The sequence below is a fragment of the Hevea brasiliensis genome, chromosome 6, assembly GCF_030052815.1.
Source record: "Hevea brasiliensis isolate MT/VB/25A 57/8 chromosome 6, ASM3005281v1, whole genome shotgun sequence".
NCBI classification, from domain to species: Eukaryota; Viridiplantae; Streptophyta; class Magnoliopsida; order Malpighiales; family Euphorbiaceae; genus Hevea; species Hevea brasiliensis.
The window spans coordinates 96,763,951-96,788,567 of NC_079498.1; the positions used below are offsets into that span (position 1 = coordinate 96,763,951).

The 24,617-nt window shown below is 30.8% G+C and overlaps 1 protein-coding gene across 2 annotated transcripts; it reads right to left on the reverse strand.

Annotated features, from left to right (window-relative positions):
* Positions 1–4,113: 4,113 nt before the first annotated feature.
* Positions 4,114–18,597, reverse strand: LOC131180850 (phytyl ester synthase 2, chloroplastic-like). 2 transcript variants are annotated; one of them, XM_058148681.1, is made up of 14 exons: positions 18,073–18,597; positions 15,282–15,333; positions 15,035–15,090; positions 14,778–14,936; positions 14,273–14,377; positions 12,945–13,051; positions 12,480–12,601; positions 11,857–11,965; positions 11,599–11,729; positions 10,622–10,991; positions 5,325–5,438; positions 4,953–5,038; positions 4,737–4,846; positions 4,114–4,515 (listed from the first exon to the last, which is right to left on the reverse strand). In XM_058148681.1, exons 1-14 carry the CDS (start codon positions 18,488–18,490, stop codon positions 4,328–4,330), a joined length of 2,127 nt encoding a protein of 708 aa, XP_058004664.1. In that variant the 5' UTR covers positions 18,491–18,597; the 3' UTR covers positions 4,114–4,327. The 2 variants fall into 2 exon arrangements, with proteins under 2 accessions (XP_058004664.1, XP_058004663.1); XM_058148680.1 differs by having other exon boundaries at positions 11,599–11,732.
* Between the last annotated feature and the right edge of the window lie 6,020 nt (positions 18,598–24,617).

The window sequence follows — 24,617 nt, forward strand, 5'->3', positions numbered from 1 at the left end:
ATATAATAATAAATTAAAAATTAAAAAAAAAAAGTTCCCCCAAGAAAATCCACCACGAGGAAATCTCATCCCGTCTCTAAACTCCTGGAGGGCGAGAATGAAGAGAGCGATCCCCACCCTACCCATCCCAATGTTATTCCTAATTGAAAGATATATAAAATTGCATGAGCTACATGTTGTGAAAAAAATATGTGCAAGAAATATCAGTTATGTTAGTCTCATTCTATCATATGAAGCTATCCTCCGTCTTCGCATCATCAGTTTATGTATGGCTATTAAGCATCAAATGTATCTACTCAAGGGTTACTACAGCATGGGTGACCAGGAAGACCACAAAATCCATTGAAGTTTGTACTTTCTCATAAGGAGCAATATTCCGCCGCCTTCTGGTATTCTACCAACTGGGACCTCACACGTGGGTCTTCATGACTGGAAATTCCAAACCTGTCACCTTTAAATATCTTAAACATTTTTTTTATACTGTTCTTCTCTTTTACGTGTATAAATAATGAGTCTTGGACATGCAAAGTAACAATAGCGAGGGGGTTAGTTAACTACTAGCATTGAGATTAGATTATATATGGACGGAAGTGATTGAGAGATTTATGTATGGATTTTGGTGGCCTTTATATGGATTTTGGTGTAAATTCTTATTAGGATCAGAGAGTTGTATCGATAGTGATTTAGAGTCTACATTGCTTAGAAGTCAATTACCAGTAGGTGATCCGAGTAACCAAAGATATGGCAAATATCTCTATCCAAATTACTGGGAACTAGGCATTATTATCCGTTACTCAATTATTTAGTATTCCTCTCACAAGTACCACTTTAGTAGCTGCAGTATCATTTTGAAACTTTGATTTTGAAAAATGTAGTTAAAAGATATACAAATTTACATAATGATAAATGACTATGTTGTGAGAAACTGTGAGAGAAAAAGTTACTCTTGATTCCATCCAAGGGTTTCGGCATCTTGAAGATCAAATAATAGCAATAGTGAGGCATGCGTACCATGTCGAAGGTCCCATCTGATAGAATACGATAGAAAAATTCAAGAAGAAAAAATAGCCATTACAATTTTTTGAAATTCTCTAATTTAGTTATTTAATAGAAGAATGTGAATGAGATTTTATTAGTTAGTTGGTTATAATAATAATAATAATAATAATAATAATAATAATAATAATAATAATAATAATAATAATAATAATAATTTATTTTTTAAATTCAAAAATAAAACTTTATTATAAATCTTTATATCCTTTATATATAGTGATATAAACAACATTTGTACTTAAGAGTGGATGTATGCAATATTTAAACTTAAATGTGTTGTGTAATTTAGTGACTTTTTTGAATTTTTTTATTATTTAAATAAAATTAAAAAATATAAATAATTAATTTTTTAATTTAATTAGACCAATAAAAAAATAATCTTTTATATTATTAGAATATCAATTTATTAAATTTTTTTATTTAATTAATCCAATTAAAAATATCAATCAATGATGGATATAGCATTAAGGGCCTAGGATGGATATAACATTTAAATTTAGGTTTCTTTTATATCTCACTCATAATTGATTAATTTTATTTATTTTTATTAATTAAAAGAAAATTTAAAAAATATAAATCGCTAATTTTTCAATATAATTAGATTAATAAAAAAAATTTTTAAATTAAAATATGAATTCATTAATTTTTTTTAATCAGTCAATAAAAAATAACTTTTTAAAATTTTTATTAAAAAATTTTTAAAATTAAATGTGAGAATTCAATAAGAACATATCCATTTAAACAACTCTAAATCAAAAAAAATTTTGTGAGGCAATAACCCCTTTCAACTTCAAGTCTTACGATGGACAATACAATATATCTCCTGTGTATTTTAAAATTCTTTTTTCATTATTTAAAAAAAAATTAAAATTATCTGCAAATAATCTAATCTCTGTTGGCTTATAAAATAAGTGAGTATACAACGGTCACTAAATTTTTAATTTAATTAGCTTAATAAAAAATAATCTTTTAAATTATTAAAATATAGCTTCCTTAATTTTTTATTTTATCATACTAATAAAAAAGTTAAACTTTTTACACTTTTATTAAAAATTTTAAACGATTAAGTATGAGAATATATTAAATATATGTTTGTATTTAAATTATTTTAAATTAAAATTAAATTTTTAAAGGATGGTGATTTTATTAGTATTCTTGGGTTTAGAGATGACAACAGGTAGGGTACCCGTGAAAATCACCCTACTTGAACAAGAACCCGTCTCAAACTTGATTAAAATTTATTTTCAACTATCTAAACTCATCTCAAACTAGATTGTTATTATCCGAAAAATATCTGAACCCGTTTAATTTTATATATTTAATTAATAATCTATATAAAAAATTATTTTTATTAATAATTTATATTTTAAAAATTTAATAATTTCATAAAATATTTTAATTTTATTTTATATAAAATAAAAAATATAAAAATTTATAAATATTATTAAATATATATATTTTATATTCAATTAAATATTTATATAAAACGAGTTCGGGTAACTGATACCCAACATATAAAACCCGAACCCAATCTGAATTCGTCACAAGTATTAAATTTCAAACCCGAGCCTATTTCAAATTCGATTATATACTACCCAAACTCTTTCTATTAGAGTTCAGTCGGATCGGATACTTGCAAAAACCCAATCCGTTACTATCCCTACTTGGGTTCATCATTATTTACACACTATTACATATATCTAATTAATTTATTTTCTTTATTCGCATTTTATTTATTTTAATTAATTATAATATATAAAGGTGTATTTTCTTTTAATTAGAAAATTATTTTTAAATTTTTTTCTTTTTTCTTTTAGTTTATTAATCTAATAAACTATTGTGTTCTTAAAAAACAAATAGAAAATCTATATTCTTTTATTTTTAAAGAAACACGAGCACTAAATTTCTTAAATTATTATATTAAATAAAGATTATAGTTAAAATAAAAACACTCATACAGGCTAGATTGTTCTGTTCTGTTCCCTAAAATAAAAAATTGTCAGATCTCATTCTTCAGAATACTAAGAACTAAACATCCTCAAAATTCAAACATCCTAATTCCTAATTTGCTGCAATTTCTAGCACAAACTAATACAATTCGGAATTTAACACAAATTTCACATAATACAAAAATAATAATAAATTCAAATAATAACTCAAGGACTGGAGCAGCTACCTCTCAAGGTGGTGCCACCCAAAATATACAAATGAATATAATTCTAATCCAAAATAAAACATTATTTATTAATGATAAATATCTCACGTTATTAAGATTCTAAATCCCACTCTTATAAGCTTAAACCTCTACCGTCAAGTACCCTGTCAATTTTATATTCTACTCAGTTCTAACTAAGAAGAGTTTTACAAGCCAACCCAATCAGTGTTTTCTCTCGTCTTCCAAGTCTATGTCCCTAGGAAAAATACAACAACAGCATCACACAACATAATTTCTTTTACCTCTCAAGGAAACAAAATTGGAAGAGCAACAGAAATTTCATATCAAGAACCGGAAGTGCAGGCAGTTTAATGTTGAGATTGACGATTGAGGGAGGAAGGGTGAGCGACAAGTTTAAGGTGAGGCACATGCGAACGACTCGAGGACTGAGAAGATGAAGTAATCAAAATCAACCGGGCGAAGATTCCGGGCTAGCGAAGATGCAGAATTGAGACAAGAAGATACATGACAAATGATATGTGAGATTGGGTGAATTGGTTAGGCACATGGTTTGGTTAAAATACAATTTTATTTTTTTTATTTATATTAATCTAATTTAACTCATGTAACTTCAAAAATATAAATGTTAATATCCATTTGTGCTTGTTGGGCCTCTAGCTCTAAATTTATGATAAATCACAAAAGTTAACCGAAAAAATTACAAAAATTTACAGCAACATGAATTTATTTTGTGAAAATTGAATGTAAGGCATGCTTAAGAAAAGTCCCTGGAGATCTCAAAGATTGCCTATATTTAATGGAATTAACATTCTGTTTGATTACTGTGATACAATTACTCATCAAGTAATCAAATGAATCCAGCAGTGGAATGGATGCGAACATCACAATAATCCAGCCAAATATATAATTTATACATAATTTTAGATAATTGTTACATACATTACACATGGTACATTCCTAACCACCAACCTTCTTTGCGGTTGGTCTGCACATATAGATTCTGTGATCAAATAATCATCCTATCAAGAATAAGCATCCTTATTCTTTTTCTATCGCTGATGCTGAAAATAATCAATCTTCAAATGTGCAGAACAATCAAAGTTCAAATGTAGGAACTTCAGAAGTAATGCCATGCATAGCCTGGTAACTTAGACGACTCAATAGATACCTGTAAGGATCACTTTCTCTTTTCTCCTTTAAAAAAGAAAGGCATTTCTCTACTTCTGACTTCACCTCTAAGTATAATTCATGAGCTTTCTCTCGGTCTTTTAATTCCTTCCTCCCTTCACAGCATAATAACAAAAAATTAAAAAAAAAAAATTGGGAGAATTTTGTTGTGTTGTGACTGGACACTGAAATTTTGAAACTTTTAGGGGATTTAGCCCATTTATTATTACAGTGTTTGCTTTGACACACTTTGATGCTTTGGTTTTGGCCCAATAGATGATTTTTAACTTGCGTTAGCTCTAAGTTGTATTTGTTATATACTGTATTCTCATCATACCTTGTGTTTCAATTGGTTTCCCAAAATAATAATAGAATCTGCCAGGAAATTTTGGTAGGACTCCTGGAAGGTGCATATCTTGGTTTCCCACTTCACCATTTTCTTCAGTCCTATTATCACAAAGAGAACAGGTAAAGAAAAGAAAACAATTGGAAAGAAGGATAAATAAAACTTTGAACATTTAGTGGAAACCAACAGACAATAAAGCCAGCCTACCTCACACTCTTGGACTCCTTCGCTATGTCTATTATGTAATCCCTAAGGAAAGGAACCTTCATTTGGTCATCATAGTCAAAAAATACCTGAGATAGTGTGTATATATGATCAATTATTCTTTGAGAGTTGAGACTCAACTCCAAAACAAGTGATAGACAATGTCAATACTAATAGTTGTCGGGCTATAAGATTTTAAGTTCAAGTTCCAGTTGAAACCGAATGAGGAAAAAATAAAAGCATAACATGCCAAAATAAAGATCAAGAATCGGTTCGTCCACAACACTATATATATATATATATATATATATATATATATATATATATATATATATATATATATATACATATATATAGGAAATCTTATGAACTTACTTCAAAAAAGTCATCTTCTCCAACAACACCAAATGGCACAATTTTGGCTCCAAACCTGGCTGCCATCCTAACAAACTCAGAATGTTCTGGCCAGAATAACTTGTATGCTTCACCCTGGAAAGTATGAAAAGTCATTTGATCAGAAGCCTTGCATCATAGAAAGTAAATTTCCTAGAAAACATCAGAACAAAAGAAGAAGGGGGGGGGGGGGGGGGTTGGGGTGGAAGGAGAAAGAAATAAAAATCATAATATCTTCAATAAAAGGAATCACCATAAGAAAATGGGTTACTCCAATCTTTACTCACCCAAGATTTTTCCCATCAAATGTGGGATAAGAAAATAGACAGCATGTCATTTCACTACTTCATTATTCTTTTAGAATCCATTAGGATAGATGTGTACTTAAAATTAATGCAATTTTAGATTTGTGTTTCAAGAAAAAAAATTATAAAATTTTAACATAAGACCAAATTCAAATATTACATCATTTGAAATCCACATGTGAACTCTTGGCAATCAATTGAATTTCATTAAATTAGTAGAGAATATTTATACAGCATATAAAATTATAGTTTGATATGGACTGAGTTTCCTAAGCTGACTATAATACAGGGGATATAGAATACAAGTGGGATTAGAATTGTGTGTGGATAAACTCTATTATACCCCCTCAATTTGAAACAGGTACGGGTTGAATTGCCAATTGATGACACAAGTGAAGATGACGCTACCTGGAGATTGCTTTAGTTAACAAATCAATGAGTTGGTCTTTTGAGGAAATGAAACGAACTTCCAACTCCTTCTTCAATACTTTGTCCCAAACAAAATGGAAATCTACCCCTATATGCTTGGTATGAGCATGGAAAATAGGATTTGTAGTTAAATAGGTTGCTCCTATATTATCACACCGTAAAGTTGGTGGAGTGGATGCAGGGTGGCCGATCTCATGAAGAAGATATGTTAACCATATAACCTCTGAAATGGCAGCGCCTATAGCCTGATACTCGGCTTTAGTGGATGATTTGTCCACTGTTGCTTGGCGTTTGGTGCTCCAAGATACCAGATTTTTCCCTATAAAAATAGTATATCCGGTGATTGACTTTCGATTGTCAATATTGCTAGCCCAATCAGCGTCCGAGCATGCATTTATAGTATGAGATGAACATTTAGTAATATGAAGTCTAAATATTTGCGTACCCTTTAAATAACGCATGATGCGTTTAATGGCAGTGCAATTAGGCTCACGAGGGTCTTGTAAAAATTGAAAGATATTATGCACAGCAAAGGCAATGTCTGGACAGATGAATGCGAGATGCTGAAGGCCACCAACTATGCTTTGATAAAGTTATGGTTAAGCAAATGGATCACCCTAATATGCACTGAGTTTGGTGTTAGGACAAGCTGGCGTTGAAATGGAATTACAATTGTCCATTTGTGCTTTAGATAAAAGGTCATTAATGTGTTTCTACTGTGTGAGCATAAGTCTAGTTGGTGTGGAGGTAGGTTCAATTCCAAGGAAATATTCTAAGGAATCAAGTTCTTTGACCATAAAGAAGGTCTTTAAATTGCCGATGACATGATTCAAGAAGAATGAACTATTGACAGTAATTAGAATGCCATCCACATATACAAGACAATAAGCTTACATGTCACCTTTTTTGTAGATAAAGAGAGAAGCATCGGCATTTGACTTGACAAAATGGAGCTGTTCCAAGGCAAATTTTGATTTGTTGTACCATTGCCTCGAAGCTTGATGCAAACATATAGAGAACTTTTAAATTTACAGATATGATGGGGCTTGTCTGGATCAACAAGGCTAGGAGGTTGAGACATAAAAATATCATCATCTAGATCACCATGTAAAAAGGCATTTGATATATCAAGTTGTTGAACTAACCAATTGCTAGTTACTACCAAGGATAAAACAACTCGAATAGCGGCAGGCTTGATGATCAGAGGAAAAGTTTCAACAAAATCAATACCTGGTCATTGATGGAAGCCTTAAGCAACTAAATGAGCCTTGTAGCAATCAATGATACCTTCAACTTTTTGTTTAATTTTATAAACCCACTTACTTCCTATGGTGTTCTGAGCATGAGTGTGGAGCACTAGTTCCCATGTACCAATGTTCAAAAGGGTAGATATTTCTTCATTCATGGCCTTATGCCGTTGAGGGTCATATTGTGCCTTAGTGTAGCAAGTGGATACTTAGGGTAACTCTTTTGTAATGGCAAAGAGCTTTGGTTTTAAAGATCCAGTTTGAGACCATGTAATCATGGGGTAAGTTTTTGTAGATGGTGGAGGAGGTGAACGGACTTCCGGTGGTTGTGAACTTAGATCCATGACAAGAGGAAGAGTAGTGGAAGTTTTAGGATGGGACAGCAAAGGGCTATAGGTTAGTATACGAGTGGGGGTAATAGTTTGAGTTGATAGGAGTAGGAGTGAAGGACGTGGTGTTGAAAAAGGAGGATTGGGTCATTGTTGTATTGGTGTAGGATTAGATGGTGTTTATTGCAATAGAATTTGGATGATGAACGGGTTGGTTAGATCAAGGAGTCATGGATGTTAGAGAAGGAGGAGGACCAAGAATGCTAGGCGACGGGTTTGGTGGAGGGTTGGGCATAAGTGGCATAAGAGAGAGAGGTAAAGAAATAAGACCGATGCTCTCTTGGACTAAACTAGGGTGAGTATTATGCTGTGCAAAAAATGAAAATACCTGTTCAAAAAAGACAACATGACGTGAGATATAGATCTTGCCAATAGAATGATGCAAGCAAATGTAACCTTTATACATTTTACTATAACCCAAGAACACCCAAGGAGATGATCTAGGTGCGAGTTTGTGTGTAGCATATGGTTTTAGCCAAGGATAGCAAAGACAACCAAACACTCATAAATCAACATATTTAGGTGATGAATTGAATAATTTAGCAAAAGATGTTAGAGGAATGATGTGTTTAAGTGGCAATCGATTGCTAGTTTAGACAACGGTGTCAAATACATAGTTCCAATATTGAAAGAGAACAGAAGCATGATGAAGAAGTGCTTTTCCAGTTTCGACAATATGGCGATGTTTTCATTCTGCATACCCATTTTGTTCTAGAGTATGAGGACAGGACACTTGGGTTATACCATTGTCACTTAAGAAATTAAATAACGCTTGAAACTCACTTCCCCAATCTGCTTGGAAACATTTTATAACTAGATCAAAATATTTTTCAACAATATTTTTGAATTTAATGAAAGTGCTATGGCTTTAGATTTTTGTTTCACAAAATAAATCCAAACATACTTGCTATAGAATTTAATAAAAGTGCTAAGGACTTCAAATTTTTATTTTAGAAAAAAAATCCAAATATACTTGCTATAGTGATCATAGTAGATAACATAAAAACGAAATCCATCAATGGAAGGGACAAGAGTTGAACCACATACGTCAAAACAAATTAATTGTAAAGGTTGACAAACAGAGGAATCAGAGTCAATGAATGGAACTTTATGTGATTTGCTAACATGACATGCATTGCAAGGAATAGAAGATAAATTATCTTTATTGAAAGGTAACTTATTTTGAGTAATAACATGACGAACTAGACGAGTATTGACATGTCCTAAACGTAGGACTAAAATTATTGGACAAATGAAGAGGCATGATATACAATTCATCTTTACTTTGGCCTTGATGAAGAATCCACTTCGTAGGTATATCCTTAACAAAAAACATATCAGGGAAGAATTCAATAAAAACATTGTTTGCAGCAGTGAAAGCATTAACAGATAAAAGATTGCTTTGAATTGAAGGAGAACAAAGAACATTAGCAGGAACATATTGAAAATTGTTAGAGGACACAAAAGATGAATCTTTATGAGTGAGAGGGAGAGACATACCATTACCAAAAACAACCTCATCAGTTCCAAGATACAAAACAGGATTATTGATATTACCACGGTCTACAATGACATGATAGTTTGCTCCAGAGTCCAAAGTCCATCATCGCATGGGCCTATTGGTGGCGACGGTATAGTTGGTGACGAGGTGGAAAATAGGTGAGTTGTGGTATGGAGTCTTTTTTTGGATAAGGACATTGACGAGCAATATGTCCAGTGCCATTACAATTATAACATATCACAGTAAAAGAAGTAGGAGCTTATTGGGTGTAAAACCCTTGAGAGTAACCTCTCCCATGGCTCCCTCGATTTGAATGACCACCACGCCCTCTCGTAGCAACCTGGGCAATTAGTGAAACAATGGTCTCCATATTGAGACTTTCCATTTTTAACTGTGTCTATTCGCTCAAAAGTAGAGCATACAAGTCATCGTAAGAGATAGAAGCATTGCGAGCTTCCAATGCACTAGTGAAAGGGCGACAAACTAAACCAAGTCCTTCAATGATATCTTCGATCAACACATCTTCAGAAATTGGAGATTGAAGAGCAGCAAATTGATCATAGATTGATTTAGCCTTCTTCATATAAACATCAATAGAATCTGACCCTTTTGATAAGTGTTTTAGTTACTTTCGCAATTGTTGAATTTGAGTACGAGAACAGGAAGAAAAAATTGTGGCTAATTTATTTCACGCTTCTTTGGCTATTTGTACTCCAATAATCTCCGGTAAGAGGTTTTCAGAAATTGAACAAAAAAACCAACTTAGGACAAGTTGATCCTTATAGAACCAAACACTGTATTGTGGATTAGCAGTACCATCATCAAGTGTTTGAGCTGGTGGATTTGTGGTAGAGGATATATGTTCGGCCAAATTATGATTGTGAAAGAGAGGCATGACTTGGACATGCCATAAGGGAAAATTGGAAGATGTAAGTTTAATGGGTAGAAATTGGGATGCATTCAGCAAATAGAGATGAGAGATTTGATCAGATACAAGCACCATGGCATTTGACATGATGCTATTAAGCGATGTTGAGCGCTCTGGTACCATGTAAACTCTCGGCAATCAATTGAATTTCATTAAACTATTAGAGAATATTTATACAACATATACAATTGCAGTTTGATATGGATTGGGTTTTCTAAGCTAACTATCATACAGGAGATATAGAATACAACTGGATATAGAATACAAGTGGGACTAGAATTGTGTATAGATATACTCTATCACCACATACTCGAGCAATTTCCTCTACAAAGCAAGAAGAAAACCAGGAAAGTGATATCTCAATCTAGTATAAAGACTTGCAATTGGTAAAATCATAATTCAAATTTATAACATGAATACTGAACTTCTAATATGAAATAATTGCTTTTTAGAATAACAAGCAAGCACAAAAGACATTACCTTCCGATGACAGGCCTCACGCACGCCTCCTGGATACAACAGCACATGAGCCTTCGAAGACAGAAGTTTGTAGAAAAGGGTTCCTGAAACAGGTACTGCACCCATTACCCTGAATATGTCATATTGTGACATTGGAGGTAACCTCCCTTCTTTCAATCTCCTAAACATGGAAGGATGTGCTATCCCCCTCAGAAGAATATTTCTTTCAAAAAAAAATTGGGACACCATTGGAGCCAATTCAAAACCCAGTAACATGTGATAGCCAACATACAAGACTGGTCCTTCAGAAGGAACTCCAGCAAGACCCCTAACTATCTTCCCATCTTCAAAAGTTGAGAGCATCACAGGGCTTGTAGCAAGCCTTATCAACCTAAAATGGGAAAAAAAAACTATTCAAAATATTAACTTAATTAATCTTAAATGTAAGAAATTTAATACCTATTCTTGGATCCTCACTTCTAAGCTTGCGCTTTAGGTAAAATGATTTCACAATATGATATCAGAGTCTCTCTAACTCGTTAACTAAAACATTTAGAATTCAATTCCTCTTACTAATTAAATTTCATCAAAGGTAAAGCACACTTATGCTTGTTCATAAGGTCAACAAGTTTCATGTGAAGAGATATTAAAACATGTTATTAGGTTCTCAAGCTAGAACATAAAGGTTGTGTGGTTTCATGATAACAACAACTCCTATAATAGGCTGAACGGTTTCAAGATAACAAGGAACTCATATTATATGATGGCTAAAGTTAGTCTAAGGATGGCCGTCACCATTTTGCATGCTAAGTTTTTTGTAGAGATTATAGTAAAAAGTTCATCTTCCACATAAATCTTGAGAGGAAATTGAAATAAGTATATTATGTCCTATACCTACCCGTATCATGCTGCTGCTAGAGTAGCCAAGTTAACAAGAAGTTCATTCCGGTTCCAGTCACAGAAAATATTTGTATTTGCAAGACAGCACAATAGTATACCTGACTGATTCATATATTTTTTTGAATTCATAAGGGGATGGTGGCACGTAATCTGAAACATAGTCATGGTATGCTCCTCTACGGTAGAAACTAGTACCCATGATAATATTCGCCAAATCTACTTCATCTTCCTGCTTCATGAGTATAACCATTACATAAACCAAAATAAATACTTAATAAACAACAATTGAATCATTTTTTTTTATGTATATAAGTGATAGGGGAGCAGGAAGGACATGGAGAGTTAGTTTATCCTACCAATAAGAGAAAATGACCGCAATCGGAAAACAAACGATTCTCACAGTTTGGCAGCAAATGTTGAAGTCTTTGACCTTCCTCTTGACTTGGTAGCAACTGATCCTTTCCGCTGAAAGTAAAGAGCATAAACTCAGCAGATCATTCTGGATAGAGCAGACTTAAAGTAGTAAAGTAACTACTATCATACATCACACAAGGTATTAGTCTACCAGTAACAAGTCAGCACTCATTGAATTGAGAGAAAATAGTTTGAGAAGTTCAAGATATAATCCTAGAAGAAGATGCATTTAATTCTTCCATTAATTTAAAATCATATGAGAAGTGCAGAGATGGGAATGACAATGTATTGTTTGTGCCATATGCTTGAGGCTCCATAAAAGGTACTATCTACTTGATATCAAGGATTGAAACTTCATTTGGTCCTACAAGAAACTGCTATTATTTCTAGATCAGCTTTTTAACAAAGTTACATATAAAGGATCTACACCAAAGTGCTTTTCTTAAAATAATATAACTAAAATAACGGTCTTAAGCTATAGTCAAATTTGCAATATAAATATATAAATATATACATACACACCCCTTAAGATTTATGTTTCTAGACAATGGCCAAAGTGATAGACCTGGAAAGTATCAGTGTTTGAGCCTTTACAGCATGAAGACGTGAATTAGCAAATGCTGAAGCTGATTTAAGCAAATGTAGCTTCCAGAGCAGCGTTTCTCTAGGCAAGATATCACCCATAACCTGGGACATAAACCATCAAGTTCTATTCAAAAGACCGCAACATATGACATCTGTAAGCATAAAAAACTATACACATAGAGACACATGCTCAACCTGAAACACCAACAGATATCCTAAAATGGATATTTTCTTCTTGTCTTTAACGATAAGACCAAGAACAAGATATGCTGATAATAGAGTTCAAGACATGTCAACTGAAAGTTGTCTTCTATTGTCTCACAGATACTTCATTATCATTTTCACATATGCAAACTAATACTTATTGTTACCATGTAAACTACATATCATATTCAATAATTGTAACCATGTCGGCATGTCCTAAAGTGGAAATGTAGAATCTTACAGAAAGGTAAGATGACATTGCAGCCACATCTTGTGACAATTCTCCAACTGTCAGCTGAAGAGGAACTCCCTTTGTCACATTATCCATCATCATCTTCAAAGGATCACCTAAATGCATGCAGCACCAGTTGCAGGTATCAATTGGGGAGAAAGAAATACATTCATACACATAATTGAACATTTTTCCAGTGTTGACAATTTCCACATTATTAAGGTACAAACTAGAAAATAAGGATAAAAGGTGGGATGAGGTTTACTAGAATCAGTCCAGCTCCTAGTAGCACTTTCAATCAGAAGATAACAATAGCATGCTTATCCAAATTCACATTCTCCTGCTTCCAACCACAAGAAGCTTTGCTTTTCAAAGAAAGAAAGTTCATTGACTTCTCAACACCTCAAAGTTGTTACTTATTAGAGATACTAAACTTATTATCACTTCCAAGCTTAAACTTTTCGGTTAAATAATTTTTCAAAATGGTACTAGAGTTTCTTTGACTTTGGTGAAAAAAAATCTAAAATTTGAATCCCAGGTTTCCCTTTCTATAAGAGTCTGTGGCTAGGGGCAAAGCCAAAAAATTATTTTTGATGGGGTCATCATTATTGATTCAATACATTAGTTAATTACATTTATTCTTTATATATTTCTAATTCACTGTATATTTTGAAGGATTAATATTGTATATTCAAAAATACCATAAAATAGTGTAATTAAGCCATAATTTTTTTTAATAGTGTTAATACTTTAGAAAATTTTTGAATATATAATGAAAAATAAATAGTTCTAATACTTTACATTACTTATATCTTAATAAAATAATATAATTATTTTTTGAGAGGCCAATAGTTAAAATAAAATAATTTTATCTAAAATAAATTAATTCTCTCTCTCTCTCTCTCTCTCTCTCTCTCTCTCTCTATATATATATATATATATATATATATATATATATATATAGGGAAAAATTAAAAGGGTTGGGGGGGGCCAAGGCTCCCCCCAGTCCCTCCCCCTCCCTCCGCCCCTGTCTGTGTGGCTCTGTGCTTTTTGATGCTTAACACCTTTTGCATGAGGGGGCACGTTAAAGATACAAAATCTATTCCTTTGGAGAAATCAAACTATTTAACCTCCTTCTAGCTAAATCTCTCTGATCATTGGTAACTCAGTAAAGGACCAAACAACTTGTTTCTTTATTGTCATTAAACAGAACAAGGATCATCCAAGGAGCTAGAGCTTTTACTATTGATCATTGAATAGTGACATTCAACAAAGACATTAAAATTACCATCACAGTAAAAAAGTAAACAGAACTAATTCTGTAGCACTGGTAGAACCTGTCATCAAACTCAGAATATGAGGAAGGCCAAGCTGGAGCTGGTCAGGTAAGAGGGCCAGTAGAGGCATAAGAGGTTCCAGCTGCGACTTCTTAAATGATGTTCCTAAGAAGAAAGAATAAATTAATAAACATTACATGGAAAAAGTATTACCAACGAGCAGAGTCAAGTGATGGCTAATGTTGAATGAATGCATTTTCCCTTTATCTTAAAAAGACCTTCACAATACACGAGTAATTTGCAAAGAATTAACTGTTCATATGTGGTAGGCTCTTGTATTCATCTTTTTTACAAGGCATTAGCGCATCCCTTCCTAAACTCTGGACAGTCAAATTAACCAGTACAAAATCAATTGGTCACTTCACTTATCAATACTTGGTGTGCTTAGATATTGCCTTGCTTATATATTGCTGAATTTCTTAGAATATCCGTACATCATAGATATTAGGGAAAATGCTGAATGTATAAACTCGCATCAATAGTTTAGAGGCTTGCAAATTTTCACCTGGATTAGCCAATATAAGTACAAGATCTATAGCCGGGTTACGGGCTGCAACAGCTATTGCGAGGCATGCTCCCAGAGATTCACCAACAAGATATATTAGTCTATTAGGTGATCGGCAATTCTCTAATCTAACTGTTCTTTCAACCAGCTTCACTAACTCTGAACCATGAAATGAAATTTTGGGTTTGGGGGTGAGGAAAAAATAAGTCGTACAAGATTCCAAGAATTTTGACAATAAAAGAGAGATGGCAAAGGACCTGTAAACGATGTTCTATCCTTAACTGGAATATGCAAGCACCATATGTCGAAAATCCTAGTTTCAATAGGGGAACAATCATATATCAGGCAGCATAACTATCAAAATTAGACAGTGTATTTCATGATGCACTAAGCAATACAGTACCATAGTATATCTTAATTAATTAGTTTATAAGATTCATCTAAATCAGGTAAATATTATCATTACTCATCGTGTACCATATAACGCAGATAAGGGATACTTACTTTCCAAGACTATAATGTTGCTTAATAAGTCCTAGTCCAACACCATCAATCCCTGCAAAATTAGAATCTTTTTTTAGTTACATCAGCATACTAATTTATAACGAATTAGAAAAATAATATACACTAATCACATGCAATGATGCAAATTAAAATCCAAAAACAGGAAGCTTCATAGCATATGCGAACAGGTGTTTTATAGTTTTTTTTTTATTAAATAAAATGTTAAATCTTTTGAGATATATATATATATATATATATATATATATATATATATATATATAATGTTGACAATAGAAATATAAGAGCTTGTCAAATGGCTAACCAACCTTTAACTAGTGATAACTAGAAATTTAGAACTAATAGCAAATATATAATTTAAGACTTCTTATCATTAGAGTGAAGTTGCAATTTGGTGAGACGAATATGATATTTTTGAAAAAAAAGAAATATTAGATATGCAAAATAATTATTAATGCATTAAATAAATAGTAATAAATATGATATTGTTTTTCTTAAAAGAAAATATCATGTTAAAAGGACAAACATATATAAAAAAAATAATATGTTAATATATCAATTTATAAATGATAAATAAATATTTTAATTAATGTTAAGAATTAAGGAATTGATATTTACTTTAGTGTAATAATAAAATTATGTCACTTGAAACTTGGAGACTGCGAGTTCCCATATCACACAAGTATGAGATGTTTCATACACTAAAACACCTCTTTATTAAAATATTTTAAAATACAAATTCTCATTATTTTTATAGAGACTAAACAAATATCAAATGGTATAATTGGAAAGCACTCTCAAAGCAAAAAATTGATTTATTGAACATTAACTCTAATAATATGTTGTATTTTCCTTGATAGATATATAGGTTAGTGTTATTAACACTATGTTTTGAATGAGGCTTTTGGAGGTGAGGTATGGTTCTGTAAAATAATAAGTTCATTTGGGAGGAAGTTTTTTTAAAGGAAGGTAGCCTCACTTTTTCAACCCACTAGTTACTTTAGCTTATTTCAGAAAATCTCTCTAATTTCATCCAAACATATTGTAAATCATTTGGAGGTTAATCCAGTAAAGGGTAGGAATGGTAATAGGGTGAGAATCACTCCTCTCGTCTCTGCCCCACAGCAGATCAATATCCGATAGGGATTTTCTCAAGGCGAAGCAGGTTTCCCCACAAAAGTTTTCTTTGTACTTTTTTATTTTAATTTATTATTATATAATATAAATTTATTTATTAAGAAAGTAAATTATAAGTTAGAAATATGAATTGTACACATAATTTTAATAATATATAGTTTTTTGTTAAAATTATAATATTAAATATTTAAATGCATTAAAATAACTTAGTTTTTTATTAATAATAATAATAATAATAATAGTAGAGTAAGTTTTGAGGATTTGTTGCGTGGACTAGGAAGACCTTCTCGTTCCCGCATCACATAATATCGAGATCAGGGCGAGATTAGAAAAAATTGATCACATAAGAGACAAATGAATTAGATTCGGGTTCTTCGGGAAGACCAGATTAATGAATCAATTATTTAACTAATTAAAAAATTAATTAAATATGTATAAGTTAATTAAAAAAATTAAATAAATACATATTAATATGAATAAATAAATAAATCAATCAATTTAATTAACTAAGCTTTAATAAAAATTAAAATTTCAACATTTACTAAGTTATATATACATAAATTTTAATGTTCTAAATTTTACATAAAAGTATTCAATTTTAGATATTATTATTAATTTCTAAAATTTATGAGTAACACATAAAAGGAATTTATAAATGCATAATTATCTTTTTAATATTTATAAAATATTAATTATATATTAAAAAATATATTATTTTATAAAATTTATTTTATATATATATATATATATATATGAATGATAAAGATGCAATTATTAATTTAGCTCAATTGAGTGTAACTTTAAAATTCCTTTATGAGGTCTTGACTTCAATTTATCGATTTAACAATTTGATTAATTATAAATTCAGATAATTTGGGGCTCAATTTATTGGTTAACCGACTCAAGCAGTCTATTTAGTCCGAATTAGTAACGCTGATACCGAAATAGGCATGCTTGGTATTGCAAGTGAAATTATTGAGAAAATAATTTTTTTAAATATATTAGTTAGATAATATTAAAAAATAATTTAAAATTAAATTTAATAAATTTTAATAAAAAATATTAAAATAATAAAATAATTATTTTTAATTATTTTTTTAACATATAAAATAATATTTTTATTAAAAAAACAGTTTCCTTCTAAATCCAATGTGAACACATAAGGAGAAAAAATAAAAAAGTAAAGATAGAGAGAAAGAGCAGCAGTGATACTGATAAAGACACGAAGGAGAACAATAAAAAAGTGAAGATAGAGAGAAAAGAGCAAATGGGAGCAAATGAAGCCAAAAAAACAAAGTAAAATTGGCATTTTCCGTAGAAAAAAAAAACAGCAGAAGTCATAGAGGAGCCAGGCAGTTGGGTACGTTGCTCACTGCTCATTACGCTAAAAGCATATCCACCAAAAAAAAATCTTAAGGAAAAGAACCATCATTAGACTTTCCAGTTACTGATAGCCTACTTTTTCTCCGATTCCAATCAATATTCGCATTGAATATAATAATATCAGATAATGATTTATATCAGAAAATAAAAAGAAGAGATAAGAGAATCCACTTTCACAGCTAAATTAAAAAAATTAATAATAACTAAAAAGACCAAAAAAATTGAAGACGATGACGAACGGAAAACGACTTACCAGGTAAATAGAGGAGGAGAGGAGACTTGTCCAAGCGAGATCCACACTCCAACGGAGAGAACCACCGTGGTGGACCACCGTCCGATCTGATCAAATCCTTTGACTCCTCAAAGTAATCCTTCATGCTCTTTCTATGCTTCTTTTCAGCTTCCGCCAATTCCCAAAGCAATGGAATTTTCTTCTCCTGTGTTTCGTTTTCTAAGCGCTCCATCTTCAACCTTTCGTTATCTGGAAAACTCGTCGTCGTTGCTTCCGTTTTTATTTGTACCTGCTCTGTCGAAACTGCAAATCGCCGTGTCAGATTTGGGACCGGATTCGATTTCATTTTACCAGATGAAGATGACGATGGCGTTAAGCAAGAACGGACCAACGCCGGGCAAAATCCGGCAACGGAGAAGCATGGTCCGGTCGCCGCCATGTCAAGTTTACTAATCACGCTCCCCCTCGCTGTCTCTTTGTCGCTGGGCGTATGGTCTTAACAGATTTAAGGACTGTTGTTGACTTAGATATTGGCCCTAGCATGTACAGACAAAAGTTTTCGTAATAAATAACTTTCCATTATGGCCAATTCTTTTTTTTTTTTATCGAAGGGACACCATTCTTAATTGTTATAAAACTTTGCGGTATCTCCACCGTAGTACGTATATATATATATATAGAATAATAGTTGAATTGTTAAGCAGATAAACATTAACAAATTTGACATTTTATTAATTTTGTTATTATTACTTAATAATTAATACATTGTCAAATTTGTTACTTAATAATTAATACATTGTCAAATTTGTTACTTAATAATTAATAAATTCTCAAATTTGTTAATGTTTATCTATTTAACAATTCAACAATTATATATATATAATTAATAATAATAATTAAAAAAGAAATTAAATTAATAATATAATTTATCCAACAATAAATTTATTCTAATGAACTATGACGTAATCAAATTCAAATGAACAAAATATTAATCTGTATTAGGATTTATTACTATTTTTATACTTATTATTTTATTTTTTAATTATTTATTCAATTAATAGAAAAAATAAATAGTAAAATAATAAAATAAAATTAATTTTATAATAATTACATTTTACAAATCACGTTGAAAACATTTAATCAATATTTGATTTTATTTTAAAAATCTCTTCTTTTATTTTATGATATCAAATATAAAATTGATTAAAAATAATAAATACGAATTCTTTTAGTAACACAATATAATTAGAATAAGTATATTTTACACAAAAAAAATTATTAAATACATATTTCATTAAAATTTTAATTATCATTTTTAAAATGTAAAATATTTTTTAAAAACTCTTTATCAATTCATTTGTATTTTTTTACTATAATTTTTATTTAATTAATTATATTTATTATAACATCAATATATTGTTGAGTAGATGTGTTAACCCAGACAAACAGCAAGTAATTGTGGCTGTGTTATTCATTTCATTTCTAGATAACTATAATTTGATGCCATTAATATGTCAAAAATTATCTGACCTCTATGTTTTTTTTTTAATTCTTGTATTTTTTTTTAATTTATTTTATTTGCTAAAAGAACAGTTCCTTTTATTGGCTCAAAAGTTTACTTGGGCTATCAGTAGCATTAGTATTTAGCATATTGGGCTGAAAGAGAGGCATTTTAAGACCCACAGAATAATTTAATATCCCTATTCAAAATATGTGTACTAAAAAAAGGGCAGGGTAAGAATGATCCATAAAAAAGTAAATTAAATAATCCATAAAAATTGTGCCTAATACTATTCTTATGGTAATAGGTTTAGTATATAAAAATAATATATATACATATAGTAAAATATTTTTTTAATTATTAAAAATAAATATATTATAACTACCTCAAAATTTAAGTGTAATTATAAATTAAATTTAATTATTTATTATTTATAAATTAAATTTATATGTTTAATAGATATTATCAACTGAATAGATATTACTAAAAGTTTATAAAGTTTAGATATTATTTTTTAATATTTTTAGATAATAATAATAATATTGTAATTATTATTATTATTATTATTATTATTATTATTAAATCAACAGTATAGTTTATAACAAAACAAACAAAAATAAAATATATGCAAGAAATATTATTCAAATAGATCAATAATTTATTATTATTTTTCTTATAATGAGATGAAAGTTTAATATTTGATATATAAAGCAAAATTCATTTTATTACAAAATAAAATTATTAAAAAATTAATTTGTAAAAGATAATAATAATAATAATAATAATAATAATAATAATAATAATAATAATAATAATAATAAATGCAATTTTAGTAATTAAATAATTAAAAAATTAAAATGAAAATAACAAAACAATAAAAATTATAAAAGAAATCCAATTTATGTATAAACACTTAAGTAATTTAAATATTGAAATATATAAATAGAAATATGAAAATTCAATAAATAAAATAAAAAATTAAAATAAAAATTAAGAAGGGGTTAAGCGTTTTTTGTTTTTTTTTAAAATTCAGTTGAAAAAGAAAAAAAAATGTCATGCTAAAAGATTTCAAAATATATCATGCAAAAATTAAAAATAATTTTTATTTTTAATAATAAAATAAAAAACTTTTAGAAAATAAGACAATGAAAATGAAGAATTACAACAGACAAAAATATCATAACACTATTATTAAACTGTGAATTACACTTTATTATAAACAAAATTGTTTTAAATTTATTTTATTAATAATAATTAAATAATTAACAAAGCTATTTATATATATAATATAAAATTTATGATAAAAAAAATTATTTATGCATCGAGAAATATAATCTCAATTATGTAATATTTTTTTTTATTCGTAAACTTTGAAAATTGTTTTCTATCAATTTTATTTGAATTAGGAATAATATATATATACCCATCTAACATTGAAATTGTTCAAAACTGTAGCAATCTCAATTCTCAAACAAATACTCTTCATTTTATCAACATATATCATAACTCAACTCAATTTAATTTAACTAAATTTTTATCACAAAAATTTATTGGAGTCGGTTATATGGATTCTCTTTCTCCACTCTAAATGATTTTGGGTTAAATCCTCGGAAATGTATACTGCTTCTAGGTCACGTTGTACTACTCTCCTCCAAGTCAGTTTAGGTCTACCCCTTCTTTTCTTTCTATCCTCTAACAAAATGTGCTCTACTTGTCTAACTAGAGCCTCCGTATGTCTACGCTTCACATGACCAAACCACCTCAATCTCACCTCTCTCAACTTATCGTTAATTGACGCCACTCCTACCTTTTCTCTAATACTCTCATTATAGACTTTATCTAGTCTAGTATGATTACTCATCCACCTTAACATTCTCATCTCTGCAACTCTCATCTCAGACACATACGGCTCCTTTATTGCTCAACACTCACCACTATATAACATAGCTAGTCGTATAGCTGTAAGGTAAAATTTTCCTTTCAACTTATTATGAATCTTGCAATCGCATAAACTCCTATGGCATGTTTCTACTTCAACCATCCAACTTTAATCTTATGACTAACATTCTCCTCACATCCTCCATCTACTTGCAGGATTGAGCTGAGATATTTAAAGTGATTACTTTGGGGCAATACCACTCCATCCAAACTAACTCATTCCCTATCACTAGTTCGCCTTTCACTGAACTTGCAATGCATGTATTCTGTCTTCGTTCTGCTTAACTTAAAGCCCTTTGACTCTAGAGTACTTCTCCAAAGCTCTAGCTTTCTATCAACTCCTTCTCACATCTCATCTATCAGAATTATATTATCCGCAAACATCATGCACTAAGGGATACTCTCTTGTATATGTTTCGTCAATTCATCTAGAATTAATATAAAAAGGTAAGGGCTTACAGTTGAACCTTGGTGTAATCCAACTGAGATAGAAAAGTCTCTTGTGTCCCCTCCCACTGTACGTACAATAGTAGTTGCTCATTCATACATATCTTTCAACACTTGTATGTACCTAATAGATACCATCTTTTGTTCTAACACTCTTCATAAGAAATCTCTTAGAACACTATCATAAGCCTTCTCCAAATTGATAAAAATCATATGTAGATCTTTAAAACCATATGTAGATCTTTCTTCCCATCTTTATATTTCTTCATCAGGCTTCTAATGAGAAAGATTGCTTCCATAGTTGAACGACCAGGCATGAAGCCAAATTGATTGGGAGAGATAGAAGTGTCATGGCATAGTCAATGTTCCACAACTCTCTCCCATAACTTCCTAGTATAGCTCATGAGTTTAATTCCCCTATATTTGAGTAATTCTGTATGTCTCCCTTATTTTTAAAAATATGTACTAAAATACTCATTCTCCATTCATCAGGCATTTTCTTTGAGTTTAGAATCTTATTAAATAATCTAGTTAACCATGTCACTCCCATATCTCCCAAACACTTCTACATTTCAATTGGTATTCCATCGGATCTGCAGGCTTTATCCACTTTCATTCTCTTAAGTGCCTCCTTTACTTCTGAATATCTAATCCTTCTAGTGTAATTCACAGTCTTTTTTATTGCTCTGTAGTCTATATTCACTCTATTACCACTTTGATTATTATTAAAGAGATCATCAAAATAATTTCTCTATCTTTCTTTAATGTCCTCATATTTCACCAACATTTTTCCTTCTTTATCCTTAATGCACCTAACTTGATTGAGATCTTGACATTTCTTTTCTCTCCTTCTTGCTAATCTACAAATATCTTTCTCCCCTTCTTTAGTTCCAAGTTTCTCATAAAATTTTCAAAGGCCTGCGCTCTTGCTTGACTAACTGCCTTTTTTTCCTCTTTCTTTGCTATCTTGCATTGTTCATAAGCCTCATTATTACCACACTTAGGTAATTTCTTATACCATTCCCTCTTTCTCTTCACTGCCTTTTGTACTTCCTCATTCTACCACCATCTCTCTTTTGAAGGTAGTCCTTGTCCTCTAGAATCTCCAAGTACTTTTCTAGTTAATTCTCTAATCTTTGATGCCATTTGTATCCACATATCATTGGCCTCCACATCCAGCTTTCATGCTTCAGACTCTAGAAGCTCATTTTTTAACATTACTTACTTTACTCCTTTGAACTCTCACTACTTTGTTCGAGTTATCATATTTCTTCTAATCTTACTTGAATTATTCCTAAACTTGACATCCAAAGCCACTAACTGATGTTGACTTGTTAAAGCTTCTCCCGGAATAACTTTGCAATCCTTGCATAGAGCTCTATTTTTCTTCCTGGTTAAGAGGAAGTCAATTTGCCTTCTATATTGTGCACTTTTGAAAGTCACTAAATGCGACTCCCTTTTTATAAAGTAGATATTTGCTAGCATTAAGTCGTACACCATGGTAAAATCCATGATACTTTTTCCCTCCTTGTCACGACTCGAACCCACAGGTTAGACCGGCATTAGGACCAGGGCCGACATAAAACTCCTAAGGCTTGTAGTAAGCCTTACTAATTCCAAATCCATAATCAAGGCCCAAAACTGAGGCCCATCATGCAAATAAAAGAAAATAAAATATTATATTATATTTTTATTCTAGTTAACCCAACTCGATAACCATTAAAATCTAAAGCCAGGGGAGCTCAGCTCAATCCTGAATCAATCAATTATAAACTATATAAATATCATAAAAATTTTCATTTATTGATATTAAAAACTTAAATTGACATAGTCTCTAACAAGGCCTATGCTAGTGCTAACACATGCGGAGTTCTAGATTTCAAATTTAGAAAATAATAAAACAAAAAAATAACTAATGTTAAACCTGTGAAGAAAAAAGTAGGTTAATCTGAAAAAGAACTCCTCCTGTAGCCTGGAAAAATAGGATGAACAGGAGTGAGCGTTCGACTCATAGAGTAAAATATTGATTTTACATACAATTTCTACAACTATCTAATTCTAATGTGTCCTTAGAAATGAGATGTATCATCTTAATACAAACCAAGAAAAACAAGTCAAATCACACCCAAGGCAATCTGGAGCACTCACACGTACATATATAGAGAGTTGATCCCCTTACCCAGCTTTCTTAGTTTTAACCTCTGCCAGCAAGATTAACTCAAAGTTGGACTTTCTCTTAATATCTAAATGCGAGGACCAACAAGATCAACTCAAAGTCGTGCCTACCCCAACTTATCCATAATAAGGATTGGGTCCCAGCGAGTCAAGCTCCATCTGCGTCTACTCGTCCTACCCATATCCACATGCACATCAACTCACACACACAACTCCAGATCGCCATAAAATAACAACAACAGCAATGTCAACGAGTACAAATGCAATAAAAGATGTGCATAATATTTAACTACATATATATATGTATAAGTGATGCATGAGCATGCCTTGAATAAATAATAATATTGAAATTATAAATAAAATCAATATCTACTCATAGCATACCGGGGACTATTGTGGCTGCTGGGTTGAGGAAAATAGTTGACCTCGATCTAAATTTATTAGTACTAATTCAAAATAAGACTCTAAAGAGACAACAGACAGCCTAATTCATGCCAGAAATTCG